Here is an 18,934-nt window from a genome sequence, read left to right on the forward strand (position 1 = left end):
CATCTTTGGAACCTCCTGTGAAATTATAAGTATTTCAAAATAGAAAGTTATTTTTAAAAAAGCATTAGTAGAAATTATAGACCAAATTCAGTTATAGATATTTTAGAACACTAAAAAACTGCATATTAAATCCAATACTACATCAAAAATAATACTGGACTATAACTATTCAATAGGAAGTGAGTGGCTACTTAATACCTAAGGCTACTGTGTGCCAGATAATAAATGAAGCTGGGGAGAGACACATGGCCAATTATTCCCACAGAACTATTTAGAGGAGGTAGAGAAGAAAGGCCTCTTATGAAAATGGAAGTGTGAGAAGTACTCAGCCATGCAAAGAGATAGGAGAAAAACATTCTGGGGAGAATAGTAAAAGTGAAGGTAGGAAAAAAGTAGGCCTATGCATAGCCTATTCAGTAAGTTAAGAGGTCAAAGTGATGAAACCACAGTGAGGAAGGGGAAAAAAGAGATGACATGAGGCAAGAGGCAGCCACAGTCAGATCATGTAGGGTTTTGTAAGAGTTGGATTTTATGATGTATGTTACTGGAAGTCACTAAAAATAGAAGTATGCTGTTCTTAGGTTCTTACTAAGACATCAAGTGGTAAGAAGCACATTTCTATATTACTGGAGATTATTTAATTCCAGCATAGATGAAAAACAGGATGCTTATGAGATGTATCACTTATAAATAGAACATACATGTGTTAAACATGAATGGAAATGGATGAAAGGACCAAAACATACCTAATATTCATGAGTCATTAAACATACATATAACATCTGGGCCCTAAATATTCATAATACACAAACCATATAGGAAACATCATATATTCAGTATATAGGAAGTTTAAAATAAGCCACACATTGCTGACATCTATTTAGGCCCTGTGTGTTCTTTGCCTAAGAAACATAAATAAAATCCATGGATTTTCAGTAAGCTCATTGTCAAGTTACAGTCAGGGCCAACTAAATACCTGTGTCTCTCTTATGCAGCCAATATGTTACTGGCCCAGGATTCTTTCCATCTGTGGACCCTCTTTCTTAAATTTCAACTCTGAAGAAAGCTGATGCAAAAGGTAAATACGAATATATACTGTTCCCCAGGATTCAGGAGTGTGTACTTCACCCAGCTTGCACTATAGCTAAAATGTGTTAATTTATCCTCTGCCTTGCTTCTTACTGTGTATACTTGATTTAATAAATCATGTTTTGTAACTTTTTAATTTGATCCGTGATCTTTTATGTTCAATTAGCACTCCACTACTTTGTCCAGTAGTATATCTGGAGGTGACCATCACATCAAAGTTATTATCTACAAGACAGTAGGTAGACTGGAGCAAATTAAAGATGAATTGTGAACGGTAAACAACCACAAAAAAGAAAAATATTCAACTGATCCACAAGTAAGCAGGAATATAAATAAATAAAAAAAGAACAGAAATTACAATAAAAAACTGGTAGTAAGAGGGCAGGTTTAATTACAACAGTATAAATAATTACATTAAATGAGTATGTTCTGAAGTCCCCAAAAGGAGACTAAATTGCTAGATAGAAAAGAAAGGCAAGCCCCAACTACACCTATCTTCAAGAAAACAAGTTAAAATATAAAGGCATAGACAGGCTAAGAATTAAGAGAGGGAAAAAGATATGTCTTTACTATTACAACATTAACCAAAGAAAGTAAGCCTCAGTGGCGACATTAATATCATGTAAAATAGCTTTCAGGACAAAGACTACCACCAGGGATTAAAAGGGTCATCTAATGGCAATGATAAAGGGGTTCATTTATCAATATGATATAAAATTCTAAATTTAATTTTTACATGGAATAACAGATATTCAAAACTGAAAACAAAACTGAAATGACAGGAAGGATAAATAGTCAAAACCACAGTTATAGTAGGAGACTCCATCATCCCTTTCTCAATAAGTGACAGAAAAGAGAAAACCAGGTAAAGATAAAGAAGACTTGAACAACAGTAACAACCTATTTGACCTAATGGACACTCCAATCAACAGCAGCAGAACACACATTCTTTGCAAGTATAAAGGGAATATTTATAAAATATTAATTTTTAACCAAAGATGTCAAGGTAATTCAATGGAAAAAGGACAATCTTTTTAGCAAATAGTGCTGGAAGAATTTGATTGCTTCAAGAAAATCAACCTCGGCCAGGTGCGGTGGCTCACGCCTGTAATCCTAGCACTTTGGGAGGCCAAGGCGGGTGGATCGCTCGAGGTCAGGAGGTCTCTCTCAGGCCTGAGAGAGACCCCATCTCTACCAAAAATAGAAAAAAATTAATTGACCAACTAAAATTTATATATATATATACACACAAAAAATTAGCCGGGCATGGTGGCACATGCCTATAGTCCCAGCTACTCGGGAGGCTGAGGCAGTAGGATCGCTTAAACCAGGAGATTGAGGTTGCTGTGAGCTAAACTGACACCATAGCACTTGCTCTAGCCTGGGCAACAGAGCGAGACTCTGTCTCAAAAAAAAAGAAAAAGAAAAAGAAAGAAAATCAGCCTCAATTCTTATTTCACACCATATACAAAAACTAACTAAATATATCATAGATCTAAATCTAAGAGCTAAAACTGTTATGCTTCTAAAATAAAACAGGAGCAAAGTTTGTGAACTTGGTTTGGCAAGTATTTCTTAAAGGAGGATACAAAAAATACCTAGTATTAAAAGGGAAAAAAATAGTATTTGGACTTTACCAAAATTTAAAACTTTTAAAGCTGGGTATGGTGGTATGTGCCTATAGTTCCACCTATTCGGTAGGCTGAGGTGAAAGGACTGCTTAAGCCCAGGAGTTTGAGACCAGCCTGGGCAACAGAGCAAGACCCCCATCTCTAAAGAATAAAAAAAATAAAAAATCAGTAACTTTTACTCTTCAAAAGACATTATTGTGAAAATGAAAAGGGAAGCTATAAAAAAATATAACTATATAACTATAACTATGAAAAAATTCAGAATATATATCTGACAAAGTGCTTGTATCTAGATATAAAAACTCTTACTACTTAATAACAAGAAAATAAATAATTATGAATGGGCAAAAGTTTGTACAGATACTTCACCAAAGAATACACACAGATGACAAATAAGGCCAGTAGCAAAAGGCATTAGGAAAATTCAAATGAAAGTGTCACTGATATACTACTACAAATCCATTAGAATGTGTAAAACTAAAAAGATTAATCATTCCATGTATTAGCAAAAATGTGGGGCAACTGCCAACTCTCCCACACTTCTGATGGGAATCTAAAATGGCACAGCCACTTTGAAAAATGGTTTTGTAGTTTCATAAAGGTTAAACATACACCTCATATAACTTAGTCATTCCACTCCTAGGCATTTACCTAAGAGTAATAGATACATCACATTAAAACTTAAACATTAATGTTCATAGAAGTGTTATTCATAATAGCCCCAAAGTGGAAACAATCCAAATGTCTACCAACAAGTCAATGGATAAGTAAATTGTAGTATATCCATACAACAAAAAAGTTAGAGAAGGAAGAACATAATAGAGATTAGAGAAATAAATGAAACAGAAACCAGAAAAATAATATTCAATAATCAACAAAACTAAGAATTGGTTTTTTGGAAAAATAAACAAAATTGACAAACCTTTAGCTAAACTAACTGAAAAAAAGGGCAATACTCAAGATTATAAATGAAAGAGGAAATATTACAACTAATACCACAGAAATATAGTATAATAGAATAAGAGGGCCGGGCGCGGTGACTCACGCCTGTAACCCTAGCACTCTGGGTGGGCGGATTGCTTGAGGTCAGGAGTTCGAAACCAGCCTGAGCAAGAGTGAGACCCCATCTCTACTATAAATAGAAAAGAAATTAATTGGCCAACTAATATATATAGAAAAAATTAGCCGGGCATGGTGGTGCATGCCGGTAGTCCCAGCTACTCGGGAGGCTGAGGCAGGAGGATCACTTGAGCCCAGGAGTTTGAGGTTGCTGTGAGCTAGGCTGATGCCATGGCACTCACTCTAGCCTGGGCAACAAAGCGAAACTGTCTCAAAAAAAAAAAAAAAAAGAATAAGAGAGTATTATGAACAACTGTATACCAACAAATTGGATAACCTAGGAAAAATATGAATGTATTCCTAGAAACACACAACCTAGCAAGACTAAACTTACCTGAAGAAATAGAAAATCTGAGCATAGCAATAACAAGTAAGGGGATTGAATAAGTAATCAAAAACTTCCCAATAGAGAAAAGCCAAAGACCTGATGGCTTTGCTGGTAAATTCCGCCAAACATTTAAAGATGAATTAATGCCAATCACTCTGAAACTCTTCCAAAAATTTAATAAATGGGAATACTTCCCAGCTTGTTTTATGAAGCCACCAATGCCCTCATACCAAAGGCCAACAAGCACACTACAAGAAAATTGCAGTCCAATATACCCGAAGAACATAGCTGCAAAAATCCTCAACAAAATACTAGCAAACAGAATTCCACAGGATATTAAACCCCACCATTGTCAAGTGGGATTTATTCCCGAGATGGGAGGATGGTTCAACATACACAAATGAATAAATGTAATAACATTTTAGAAACAGAATGAAGGATACAAATCACATGATCAGTTTACTAGATACAGAAAAAACATCTGACAAAATTTAGTATCGTTTTATGATAAAAACTCTCATCAAATTTGGAAAAGAAGGAATATAACACAACACAATTAAGACCACACATGACAAGCCTACAGATAACACCATACTCAACAATACAAGCATGGCCACTCTCGCCAATTCTATTTAACACATAACTGGAAGTAATTAAGCAAGAAAAAGAAATAAAAGGTACCCAAATTGGGAAGAAAAGATGTAAAAATGTCTCTGTAGACGATAAACATTTTTAGTGAAAAACCATTAGAATAAATTCAGTAAAGCTGATATAAAAATCAATGTTCAAAAATCATTAACATATCTATATACTGATAATGAATTATCATAAAAAGAAATTAAGGAAACAATCCCATTCACATGGTTCCCATTTACAATAGCAGCAAAAAGTGAAAACTGTGTACGTATTAATTTAACCAAGAAGGTATAAGATCTGTGCCACTGAAAACTATAAAACACTGATGAAAGAAATTAAACACAAATAAATGGAAAAAATACCTTGCGTTCATAGGTTGAAAGAATTAATATTGGTAAAATGTTTCTACTATCCCCAAAAATCTACAGGTTCAATGCAATCCAATCAAAATTCCAATGACATTTTTCACAGAAATAGAAAAAAAATCCTAAAATTCATATGGAACCACAGAGGGTTTATACTAGCCAAAGCAATCTTGAGCCAGAACAAAGCTGGAGGCCTCACAATTCCTATTTTTTTTTTAATTTTTATTTTTTTTTATAAAATGATTATTTTAAGCCACACAATTCCTGATTACAAATTATACTGCAAATCTATAATAATCAAAACAGTATGGTACTGGCATGTAAAAGATACATAGGCCAAAGGAACAGGACAGAGATCCCAGAAACAAACTCATGTATACACAGTCAACTAATTTTCGATAGGGGCACCAAGCATACACAATGGGGAAGAGACAGTCTCTTCAATAAATGGTATTAGGAAACCTGGATATTCACATGAAAAAGAAAGAAATGGAATCCTTATCTTAGACCACATACAAAAACCAACTCAAAATGAATTAAAGATCTACAGGTAAGGATCTGAAACCATAAGACTCCTAGAAGAAAGTACAGGGGAAAAGTTCCTTAACATTAGCTTTGGCAATAATATTTTTGGCTACAACATCAAAAGCACAGGCAACAAAAACAAAAAATAGACAAATGGTTTCTACATCAAACTAAAAAGTTCCTGTACAGCAAAGGAAATAATCAATAAAATGAAAAGGTAACCTACAGAATGGAAGAAAATATTTGTCAGCCATATCTAATAAAGGGTTAATATCCAAAATATATAAGGAACTCATATAACTCAACAACAAAAAACCACCTGATTAAAATACGGGCAAAGGAGCTGAATAGGCATTTCTCCAAAGAAGACATGCAAATAGGCAACAGGTATAAAAAGGTGCTCAGCACCACTAATCCTCAGGGAAATGCAAATCAAAACCACAATAAAATATCACCTCACTCATGTTAAGTAAGCCATTATTAAAAACAAACAACAAAAAAAACAAAGTGTTGGCAAGGTTATGGAGAAAAGGGAACCCTTGAACACTGTTGGTGGGAATGTAAATTGACATAGCGATTATGGAAAACAGTACAGAAGTCTCTTTAAAAATTCAAAACAGAACCGCCATAGGATGCAGCAATCCCACTCTAGGTATACATCCAAAGGAATTGAATCATACCTGCACTCCCGTGTTCATTGCAGCATTATTCACAGTAGCCAAGATACAGAAACAACCTAAGTATCTGTCAACAGATGAATGAATAAAGAACCTGTGGTATATACTGAAGGAAATTAAAATATTTTCCCCTAAAGTATATTTTTTGACATATTTTGAGGTGGCTACCAGAGTGCCAGCAATCAGAAGTAGCCCTGCAAAGGCTGTCTTTTGTGGGGGAAATTTATATCCATAGAGAATCTACATTAATGCAGCCAGAATTCCTTTGGCCAGATCTGGGAAAGATTAACAGTGTCTGACACTTTTAAAGGTCTGAGTGAGAGAAGCATTTGCTATCTATTCTCTCTGAAGGCTGCTACCTGTGAGGTTGCATCTATGTAACACGACCACCTTGTTAGCCAAACCTCCTCTTCTCTCCCTCCCATAGCCTACCAGTCTTGCCACTAAAACCTGACTTACCACCACAGCCTACTTTTTTGGCCATAGTTTAGGTTCACATTCTTTCTATAACCACAAGATGGTATATAAGCTTCTGAAATGCACTGGGAGGGGGACTGGGTCTTCATTCTGAAGGCCGTGTATGTATACACATTAAATAAAATTTACATGCATTTCTTCGATTAATCAATTTGCCTCATGTCAGTGATTTTCAGCAAACCTTCAGGGGACCAAGGGCCTTGGCCCCTACAATACACACAATGGAATATTATTCAGCCTTAAAAAGAAGAAAATCCGGCCATTCAGAACAACCTGGATGAACCTAGATGACATTATGTTAAGTGAAATAAAACAGACACAGAAAGACAAAAACTTTGTGATCTCACTTATGTACGGAATCTAAAACAGTCAAACTCACAGAGGCACAGAATAGATCAGTGGTCGTTAGGGCTTGGGGGAAGGAGGAAATGGGAGGTGATATTTAATGGATAAAAAGTTTCGGTCGTGTACAATAAACAAGTTCTGGAGATCTACTATATAAAATATCATGCCTATAGCTAACAATACTGAATTGTATACTTTAAATTTTCTATGAGGATAGATCTTAAGTGTCCTATCACCAACCCCCTCCCCCAACACACACACACTCACACACAAACTAAACAAAAAAACCCAACAACAACAAAGAGAACCGGAGAATACTTGGGAGGGGATGGATATGCTTATGGCCTTGATGAGGGTGATGGTTTCATGAGTGTATACTTATCCCCAAACAAATCTAGATGCATATGTTAAATATGTACAGCTTTTTATATGTCAATAATAACTTAACAAAATGGATTTAAAATGTTTTTTAAACAGTTACCTGGGACAGAAATGGGGTTAGAAAAGGAAAAATTGCAAATAGGCACATGGAAATTTGGGGAGATGATAAATATGTTCATTATCGTGATTGTATAACCATATAAAACTCATCAAAGTATACATTTTAAATATATGCAGCTTCTTTGATGTCAATACAGAAATAAACATATAAAATACAATGAACAGTGATAAATATGGTATTTCTTTTTTGCCTTTTATTTTTAGTTAACACATAACTGTACACATTTATGGGGTACAGAGTGATTTTTAAAAACATGCATACAATGTGTAATGATCAAATCAGGATAATTAGGATATCCATCACCTTAAACATTTATCATTTCTTTGTGCTGAGACCATTTGAAATTCTCCTTTCTAGTCTTACAAACATATACAATAAAATACTGTTAACTATACTCACCCTATAGTGCTGTAAAACACTAGGACTTATTCCCCCTAACGAACTATAATTTGGTATCCATCAACCAATCTCTCCCTATCCTCCCCTCCCGCAAACCCTTTCCAGCCTCTAATACCATATTTCTACCTTCTACTTCTATAAGTAGAAGCTCCCATATGTGTGTAGGAACCTGCAATATTTATCTTCCTGTGCCTATTTATTTCACTTAACATAATGTCCTCCAGGTTCATCCATTTTGCCACAAATGATAGGATTTTATTCTTTTTAGGGCTGAATAGTACTCCATGTGTACATATGCCATGTGTTCTGTAGCCATTCATTTGCTGATTGAACAGCCAATATATCTTGGCTGTTGTGAATAGTGCTGCAGTAAACATGGGGGTGCAGGTATCTCTTCAATAGACTGATGTCCTTTCCTTTGTATAAATACAAACCCAGTAGTGAGATTATTGGATATGGTAGTTCTACTTCTAGTTCTTTGAGAAACCTCCATACTGTTTTTCATAATGTTTATACTAATTTCATTCCCACCAAAAATGCAGGAAAGTTCCCTTTTTTAGCATCCTTGCCAGCATTTGCTATTTTTTGTCTTTTTGATAATAGCAATTCTAACAGGGGTGAGATGGTATCTCATTGTGGTTTCGATTTGCATTTCCCTGATGATTAGTGATGTTGAGCATTTTTCTTTTTTCTTTTTCTTTTTGAGACAAGAGGCTCACTTTGTTGCCCAGGCTAGAGTGAGTGCCATGGTGTCAGCCTAGCTCACAGCAACCTCAAACTCCTGGGCTCAAGCAATCCTCCTGCCTCAGCCTCCCGAGTAGCTGGGACTACAGGCATGCGCCACCATGCCCAGCTAATTTTTTCTATATATATTAGTTGGCCAATTAATTTCTTTCTATTTATAGTAGAGACGGGGGTCTCACTCTTGCTCAGGCTGGTCTAGAACTCCTGACCTCGAGCAATCCGCCCGCCTCGGCCTCCCTAAGTGCTAGGATTATAGGCGTGAGCCACCGCGCCCAGCCCATTTTTCATATATTTGATGGTCATTTTTATGTCTTCTTTGGAGAAATGTCTATTTAGATCCTTTGTACAGTTTTAACTGGATTATTTGGGTTTTTTGCTACTGATTTGAGTTCCTTGCATATTCTGGCTATTAGTCCCCTGTTGGATGAACAGTTTGCAAATATTTTCTCCCATTCAACTGGTTGCCTCTTCACCTTGTTTATTGTTTCCTTGTTGTACAGAGCTTTTTTGTTTGATATAGTTCCATTTGTCTATTTTTGTTTTTGTTACCTATGATTTTGTAGTCCTACCTATAAAATCTTTGCCTAGACCAATGTCCTGAAGCATTTCCCCTATGTTTTCTTCTAGTAGTTTCATATCTTATGTTTAAGTCTTTAATTCATTTTGAGTTGATTTTTTTAATATGGTGAGAGAGGGGGGTCTCAAGTCACCATAATGATGGATTAAATCAATAAATGCTGTTGGAACAACTTGATGGTGAGAAGGAAATCCGGGGGAAGACATAAGTCATATTTGTACTCATTCCTGACCACAAAATTTTTCTGGAGAGAAGATTTACAATTTAATTTTGAAAGTATAAATGTATAGAATAAAAGATAAATATTTTATAACCTGGCTAAAAAAATCTTTTCCTAAGCATACTGGAAAACATAGAAACTACAAGCAAAAAAGACTGATAAATCTGACTGCCATAGTGAAAAGAAAACGGATCAAAATACAAACTGATAATATTCAGTTGTGCTAAGAGTGTGGCAAAGCAGGTGTTACTTTATACTACGACTGGGTAGGAAAATTTATTTCACCATTTGGAAAGTAACATTAATATACAAAGGATGGATATAGTTTGGTGTAACAAGTCAACTTTTAAGAACTTATCCTATGGAAACCCACATAGGAGGACAAAGATGTGACAGAGATACTCTGTTCGGTGTTCCTCGTATTAGTAGAAATTAGAGGAGCCTTGCAATGTCCATCAGTGGGGATTGGCTAAATAAATTATGCTAATACAATGAAACACTACATGGTTATTAAACTGTGTAAAGAATATACACACACATATCCATCCAACATTGCTGCTATGGACCTTATAAAGATACATACAAAATGGAATATTCAGGATGGTCCCATTTTTGAAAAAAAGTGATACATATACAATACATGTGTGGAAAATAATGAGGAGAATAAGCATCTAGTTGTAAGCCATGAAATTATGAGAGACTGTCACATGCTATGTTAGACATCTCTATGTTACCTAAACTCCTTACAGGTATGCATTGTTTTTGCTACAAAAACAAAACAACCTAAAATTTCTATGTAATAACTTTCCCTTACTGGCTTTGCATCAGTCTTTCTCCAATTTGGTACCTCTAATAAATCCAAAATGCAATTTCACTTTTGCTGGAGCTATTTAAAAAGAAAGCTTCACTTTTCCCATAAATCTGTAAACTGATTTACTACATCAGATTTCCTGGCTAAGTCTGAATATCCTTTGTAGCTCTGAGTAAGCACATAAATTCTGCTTTTCTTTGTTATGGTTGTTTCATCCAAGAAAACAAATGCAAAGAGCATCAAAAGCAAATGCTAATAGATATTTGCTGCTTTATTTAATCAAAACTAGTAACGTTTTGCTGATGTTTCTACTTTCCTAAAAAGTGGGTATTCTCAGTTGTTTTCATGAATGAACTTTATGGAGTTCCATGTTACTGAAGAATTTTGAGAAAAATTAAAATTCAGTGGTTACATACTGAGAATGAATAATCACTGATTTTATACTAGGTTCTTCCAGTAAGTCTGTGCATTTACCATTAGTCATTGTATTTTGCTCTATCAAAGGGCTCCAACTATACATGGTTTTAGAGTAGTATGACTGGGTAAGTCTGACCATAGTAAGCACTTCATTTTTAAACACAACCCTGAAACCAGAACTGGCCAAGGGCTAATGACTGGGCATTCCCAGAGAGTCTGGAGTTAGGGAAGAAGTTGAGTGTCATCACTCACCACAGCCAAAATTAAGAAGAGCCACAACCACTGTCCTTTGTGAGTACATCAAACTAAAGAACTCTGGCCCCTTGTACTATTTCATTTTCCAATTCCTCAGTTAATTAGAAGTAAAAACAAAAAAGCTTACGATCTTGAGAAGTACATTATTTGACATCTTATCACTTATCTACTTCTCTCCTATGTTTCTTAACTAGGCCGTCTTCTTTCGAAAGAAGGAAGGATGAATACATACTACGTTTTCCTCAAAGTGAAGCCCAGGACTTAGAAGAGATCTAGAAACAAGAATGATGATGATAAAACTAAAGATTCCACTGGTGTAGGAGAGGCTGTATGTGACACATTCTCAATCTGGGCACTATGATTGGCCAAAGACATACTAAGCCCTATTGTAGCTTTTCTTAATTGGCTACAACATGTGGTTTTTGTCATAATAAAGTCTGTCTTTACTGGCACTGATTACACAGAAACTAGTTATGCTTTATTTAGCCCAAGTTTACCGATATAAGTTTATTTTACTTAATTCAAACCATTTATTCAGCTAACATAGAACTGATCAAAGTTATTTTTTCACTTGCAACTTCACTTCATTCAATCCAGTAACAATAGATTGTACCGTAGCCCTAGAAAGTTATTTTGCAAGTACAAATTTATGATATAAGCTACCAAGAATGAATCTGTGCAAATCCAGTTTCATTTCCAAAAACAGCACCTGAGTACATACTTTAATGGCAGTCTATGTTAGCAATGTGTAAAGTCATCTTTGTATACAACAGAAATTTGTCGTACAGCTACATTCTTCAATCTACGAAAGCCCAGAATGGGTATAAATGTAGGTTGAAGAATGAGATTTATCTCCTGCTTCTGAAAGGTATTCTTTGTATAAATTTAAAAGTATCTTCCTAAGTCAAACATTTTGAAATTTTAATCAAATCGTCTCTATTTTAGAAATTTTTGTCCATGTGCATAGCAGAATCTCATTAATGGCCTACTGAATACAAGCAGATAGATTCTTAAAATTATAAGGAACTTGTCATTTTAACATACTCTAAGAACCAACCCATACTAGTTGAGTTTCAACTAGAGCAAAGCAATTTTATAAGCCTGATGAATGTACAGGATTGAAAACATTCCTTAAATGTAATGTGACTGTCAGTCTATACTACATTGGTGTCTACGTGATTAAATCCTTTGGGCTCCAAGGATCCATAAAGAGACTCTTTAAGATACAGTTGACTTGAAAGATTTACTAAAGCTTGCTTCAACTGCTATCCTCTAGAATTGTTAAAACAACATAATTTTCAAACTAGTGTATTGCTAATCCCATTTTTATTGTTAACGTTTGCCATTGAAATTGCTGTTTAATTGTTTGTTTTGAAATAGACACATAAAATATCATGACAGCAATATTTTGGCACATATTGGAAAATCTGCCATGAATAAAGATTTTTTTCCAATAAAATAGAGTTTGCCTATATTACTTGGCATTACAATGATTTATGGAAGTAGGCCAAAACATAAACCACTGAAATAAAATGAAGAAAGATGAGAGTTATAGCAAAATCCAAAGGCTGATACATCTAAATTCACACTTAAGATGCATTTAAAAGCAGTTCCTACTCTTTGGAAAGTGGCAAAGTAAAAAAAAAAAAAGAATGTCCTCCATCCTACAGATCCAGCAATTCTGCACCCCAAAGCCAAGCCATGTTTTTCAGGAACCTGCATTTACTAAGCAGATCTGGACTGCCTTAGTGACACAGACCCTGAAGACTGTGCATGGTACAAATGCATTCAGCTTAATCCAGTGCACAATGTGTGAGCCTCCACTCCCTGGCTAACACAAGCTGCCTGTGCTGTCACTGAAAATGCAGAGCTCTCAGCCAGGTAGGCCCTGTCAGGGGAGTAGCACCCATCTCTGGTGACAGCAATGGATTGTAAGCAATCAGCCACCTGGCTTTCTCCACTGCGTGGTGTGCCAAAAGCAGGGAAAGTTGCAGCTGGAGCTCAGGATTGAAAACATTCTGCCTGTTCTCTGCCCTGAACATGGTGTTAGAACTCCTGGGATTTCACATCAGACCTCTGAGAGTGGCCAGCTCTGTTTTTTATGCTCCCTTCCCCAAAGTCCCTTCAGCTGACCTCAAGCCTCACAGATGGAGACTGGCAGGAGCTCCCAGAGTCCAGCCTTCACCCCATTTCAGTCCCCTAGTGACTGAAGGAGCACGGACGCTCAAGTTTCCATATGTGCCCATGACCCTAGCCTGATTCTCCGAGTCCCAACTTGTGGCTGATCAGCCCACCTCCTCCTCGCACATACCTCCCGTAGCACGGGAGTGTTAGAAGATTTTTTTTTAAAGTAGAGGATTTCAAAAAGCATAAATTATTGGCAAACCTAATGATCACACTACAAAGCCCTGAAGGATTTTGCCCCCAAACTACCCTCCAGGCTCACTTCCTATCACTTCTCCATGGTCTCCATGTACTTAAGCACGTCCAAGGGCACTTGGCCTTCCCTACACACAGATTCCACATTCAACTCCCATGGATCAAAAATATTTGGGGAAAAAAATTTAAAATAGCAATATAACAAAAACGTACAAATTTAAAAATTTAAAAGTACAGTATAACAACTATTCACACAGCATTTATATTGTATTGGGTATTACAGGTCACCTAGAGATGATTCAAAGCATACAGGAGGATGTACAAGGGACTTGAGTACCTATGGATTACGGCAGCGGTCCCCAACCTTTTTGACACCAGGGACCAGTTTCACAGAAGACAATTTTTCCAAGGCTGGCTGGGGGAAGAGAATGGTTATAAAGGAGCAGCTGTAAATACAGAGGAAGCTTCTATTGCCTGCTCGCCCACCCATGGCCACTCACCACCTGCTGTGCAGCCCAGTTCCACAGTGGCAGCAGACCTGGGGTTGGGGACCATGGGATTAGGGTATGGGGGGTAAGGTCCTAGAACCAATCCCTCTCAGACACCGAGAGAGACTACTACACTCAGCATTCCATATGCTAACCTTGCCTTCCCATCCCCCAAGCTGGATTGCCCCTCCCTCCCCCCTCCAAATAACTCCTCCTTTTCCCACAACAAGGTCCTGTTCAAAAGTCACTCCTGTGAGACTCCCCTTTTCACTCAGCAGAGTTGCCCACTCCCTCCTCAGGGTCCACAGCTTTCTATACCTCCCTCCGTAAAGCTCATACTATGTATGTTCTTACCCAATTATGTGTTTACACATTGTTTTCTCCTTGCAACATGAATTCAGAGGGCCTACACATTAGCCATTCAGACCAAAAGCAGCCCCGTGTCCCCTAAGTAGACTGAGAAACTGAAGATTGCTTTTATATTTTTTCAAAAATAAAAAAAAAAATTTCAATTGGTTATTTAACCAGTTTGAATCCATGCTTGGAGCTATTGGTCTATCATACAGCTCCGGAAATGTCTGCTCTTCCTAAGATTTCTACATGGCTCTTTTGTACAAACAGGACGTCAAATTCGGAATTCTGTTCCCTTCACCTTTACTTGCCTCCATGCCTGCAGGAAAAACAGAGAAGCTGCCTGCAATTCCATCAGAAGAAAGAGGCTCACCTTCTTAATGAAAGGCATGTAGGAGAACACTGCTGGGAAGAGTCCATCATAGGAAGAACTCCAGAAAGGAAGAAGGATGTTACAAAGCCTGCAATGCAGGCTTTAACGCTTTGCACTCGGATGTTGAGTGTGGATAATGTCGAGTGGATAATGAGAAAAAAGCAAGCGAGTGCAAAGGGTTAAGTGTATCAAACAGAAGCTGGAAAAGTTATGGGCTAAAAGTAAAGAAAAAGTCATCAAGAAGTCACTGGAGTCCACCAACTGAAAGAGTCAAATGCTGCTTTGTTGTTTTTTTAATGGGTGGCTAGAAGGCACAAGTAGTAAGCCAAGCATGCAGGGTACCACACAATCTTCTCATTTTGCCTCATTCTGATCAAATCATTCCAGAAGCTGCCGGATATATATGCCAGACACCTCCTAAGCCCTCAAACTTAGAAAGCAAAAAACAAATTGAAGTATATACTGTGTTTCCTTGAATCTAGAAATCTATCAGTTCTTAAGATGCACCATTATTTTATCAAGTACTAAGAAAGAAAAATGAGGCCAATTAAACTATGACATGGTTTCTTATTACTTAGAATTTTTATTTACTTTTTATTGAAAGAGCTTTTAGACTTATTCAGACACAGATTTTTATAATATATCACTCCTAGGCATTTATAAAAAGGAAAATAAAAGTGAAATAAATTAGTGAAGGCAATGACAACCAGTTCACCTGGCTGTAGGCAATTGTAAAATGTCACTGATTTGGAAAGTATATCTCAGTTTCAGAAATGTTAAAATCTGAAAAAAATGTGCATCATAGAATCAATAAAATACTATATTATGTCTACCCCAGTGACAAAAATTTTAAAAGGGCAAGCTAATAGTTCACAGGATAACTGCCACAAAGACATTTCATTGATTAAAAAATGTATTTGTTCAGAGAAAAAAGTTGAGATCATTAAACTCAAGAAAGACAGAAGTAAAATAGGAATTTAATAATGTTCTTCAAGGACATCAAAGCCCTGCCCCATAAAGCAGTGATTTCAAACACTTTTCTTCTTTACTTTTTAGCAGCAGGATCTCTTTTTAAAATAATATCCTATAAGAAACCTGAGCATGGAGCTGTTCTGGTTAGAGTGAGAACATCATTCCAGACATGCCTGTGAGGCCATAGGGACCAGCTATAATCTCCACACGTAGAACGGATGTCACCTTCCAGCCACGCCCTACAATACCCATACTACAACAAGGGTTTAAATTGTGGCATTAATCAATTAATTAAACATTTATGGTGGTTTGTAAAATAAGAAACACTTGCTAGGTGCTCAGTATACAAAGATTAATCAAGTATGGAGGAGTTTTGATAACCTACAAGAAGGAATTTTATATGTTGGAATTTTGGACTTTGAGATGATCACCAAAAGATAGAATGAGAACTCTCTATCAGTCATAAAAGGTGCTGTAGTGACCTTAGCAGGTTGGAAGCTCTCCTGCCAAAGCAAGAGGATGAATCACATCCACCCGTTAAGGCCCATTCTAGCTCTAGAATGTCTATGACATCAGTCTCTTTCCAAATACATGCCAAAAGTGGCTGAATTTGAAGAGCTTTGACTCTTGCGCCATGCCCAACCATGTGGCCAAACTCAGCAGTTTGTTACACCATTGTCCTCCAAAACAAATCCAACTCTATAACAAAGCAGCAAGTAATGTGCATCTTACCAAAGGTGGGGAGACATACATACCACTAGGCAAAACACAAAAATCCCCATTAGACAGCTCTTGATCTACACATTTCTTTATCTCACTTTTCTCTATCCCATCTTCTTATGCTGTCTCTAAAACCCCCCTTTTCTATTCTAAGCAATTCAATCCAGGCTCTAACCTTGCATATTTCATTCAGCAAGGCAGCTGACTGTCATCCTGTCACCTGAGCATGCTTTGGGAACACTACCCACTCCCACCCCTGCACTCCATCCACTGCAAACAGCTCAGCAAACCCACTAAGCTCTCCTGAAAGGGAAAGGGTGATCTGCAGCTAAGAAAAATAAAGCTTTCGCCATAAGGGCATAAATAGCACATGCAAAAATATTTGTAGATTAATATTTTAAGATGATTACAGAAAGTTTATTTCCCATTGGTAGGGTTATCAAACTATTACAGCTAATGCTCCATTGATGGCCAAGGTAAGTTAGGCTGATCTATCTGGCTGGGGAAGTGTACCCTTCCTTTGTCCCTCATGCTATCAGCGAGCTATGGAGGCAAAGTTCTTGGTAAAGGGGGATAACAAACCGAGATATAACAGAATCTTTCTTTGGCCACAGGCACTCCCTTGCTATAACCACAACTCAATTTTCAGCCTAATTCACAGATCTATATTTAGTAGAATTGAAGAAAGTCAACTCTGCACCCCATTTTATTCTCTACAAATAAGGAACATAGATGAAAGATTTTCTTTAACAGTTGGTTATCTATTAAATTGTATTCTATGAATAGAAAAATGGTGTATGGAAGCTAAGCTACTTTAAGTTCTGAAGAAGACAACCATATAACCACAGGCATAAAAGTACTGATCTGGTACCCAAGAACTACAAACAATGATATAATAATATAAATATAAATAATTCATATTAAACATCACAAAAGTAATACTAAAATGTAACCATAATCATTATGCCCTCCCTCCACAAACCAGCCTCAGATAAAGTATTCTATGTTAGAAAATGCATATTGTTTAATACCATAAAACTCAAATCTACAGGATTTGTAAGAAGAGGGTAGGTCATTAAACAGTGTCCCTATAAAATTTCAGAGCTTGACATCCCTTTACAGATAAGAAAGCTATAGTCTGAAGAGGTTAAGACAAACAATAAAGAACATACAATACTTAGGAGTAGAATCAGGATTAGCAAATCAACTATACAACTCAGCCAAAATCTTCAAAATTTCACTTGAATTTCAAACGCACATTTGCTTTCTTACCAGAATTACTTCAAAAATGAGTGGGATCAGTTTGCTTTCTTCCACAAGTCTGTTAAAAAAGATGAAAACATAACCACATGTTAGAAGATACATATTTAAACTACTGACCTGGTATGCAGCACTACAGCCCTCACATTTTATTGTTAAAATTCTGTGACCAAGATATAGTATGATTAAACACTCACTTTTGAAACACTGAACTAACAACTATTAAACACAAGAAATATGAGGTTTCTTTGCAAGTGACTTCTAGTTTAGCCTTATTGGTCTGTAGCAAGTAAGAGCTCAAAAAGATTGATATTTTAATGTAAAAATTAATTACAATTCACAATTATTATAAAGACTATCAAAACACTTAATGTCAGCAGAAATAATATAACCAACCTTCACTGCACAGTTAAATCATAAGCATGCCACGGTGTAATTTTTTACATATGCCTCATTAGCTGTCTTCTCAGCATTAAGGAATGTACAACGAATTTTAATGATCTTTCATATTTAAAAAATTGGACACCAATCACCTGGCAGATTCTAGGCACTTTTCCTTACCAAATCTAGTTATAAATTGTCATCAATTATAACAGAAGATTTTTTTTCATGCAATTTAAGAGAAAACAGCCATGATAAAACCTAAACCATTCAAACATCAGTTTGTATCAAGAACAATACTTAAATTTCTAAGTACTCCTTTAGTATAGGAATTGTCAAACATTTTTTCCTGTAATGGGCCAGACAGTAAATTCAGGTTTTGCAGGTCACACTGTCTCTATAGCAACTACTCAATTCTGTCATTGTAAAGTGAAAGCAACCATAAATAATATACAAATAAACAGGCATTGCTGTGTTCCGATAAAACTTTATTTACAAAAACAGGCACTAGGCCATGTTTGTGGAAAAAAAAAAAAAAGTATATTCCTTTCTACCATTTTATTAGAATTAACTTTGTATGATAAACCACAGAGCTTAAGACAAGCATGCCATATATCGTAGGTGTGTGCAATTTGACTATTTCATAGAAAACACCAGGTGGATGGAAAGGGAATTTTATCATCTGGATTCCCAAAAGAGTGCTCAATCCTATGAAACTAACCAAAAAAGATCACAGTGTTTGTAAATATTTGTTAAGAGAAAGTGAGATACTACAATTTTTCCCAAAGTCTGAAGCACTTAGAAAGGCCTACCTTGGTGTCTAGCAAAAATAAACGTAATTACTGCTCATGGCAGCATTATTCACAATCGGCAAGATATGGAAACAACCTAAA

The 18,934-nt window shown here is 36.3% G+C and overlaps 1 protein-coding gene across 2 annotated transcripts in view; it reads right to left on the reverse strand.

Moving 5' to 3' along the window:
- ULK4 (unc-51 like kinase 4) overlaps nt 1–18,934 on the reverse strand; it is a 541,908-nt gene that overhangs the window by 266,196 nt on the left and 256,778 nt on the right. For both annotated transcript variants that reach the window (XM_076006616.1, XM_020284578.2), the window contains exon 31: nt 17,673–17,721. In XM_076006616.1, the coding sequence (XP_075862731.1) occupies nt 17,673–17,721 (49 nt within the window). The remainder of the gene's footprint in view (nt 1–17,672; nt 17,722–18,934) is intronic.

Source organism: Microcebus murinus, chromosome 1 (genome assembly GCF_040939455.1).
Source record: "Microcebus murinus isolate Inina chromosome 1, M.murinus_Inina_mat1.0, whole genome shotgun sequence".
NCBI lineage: Eukaryota > Metazoa > Chordata > Mammalia > Primates > Cheirogaleidae > Microcebus > Microcebus murinus.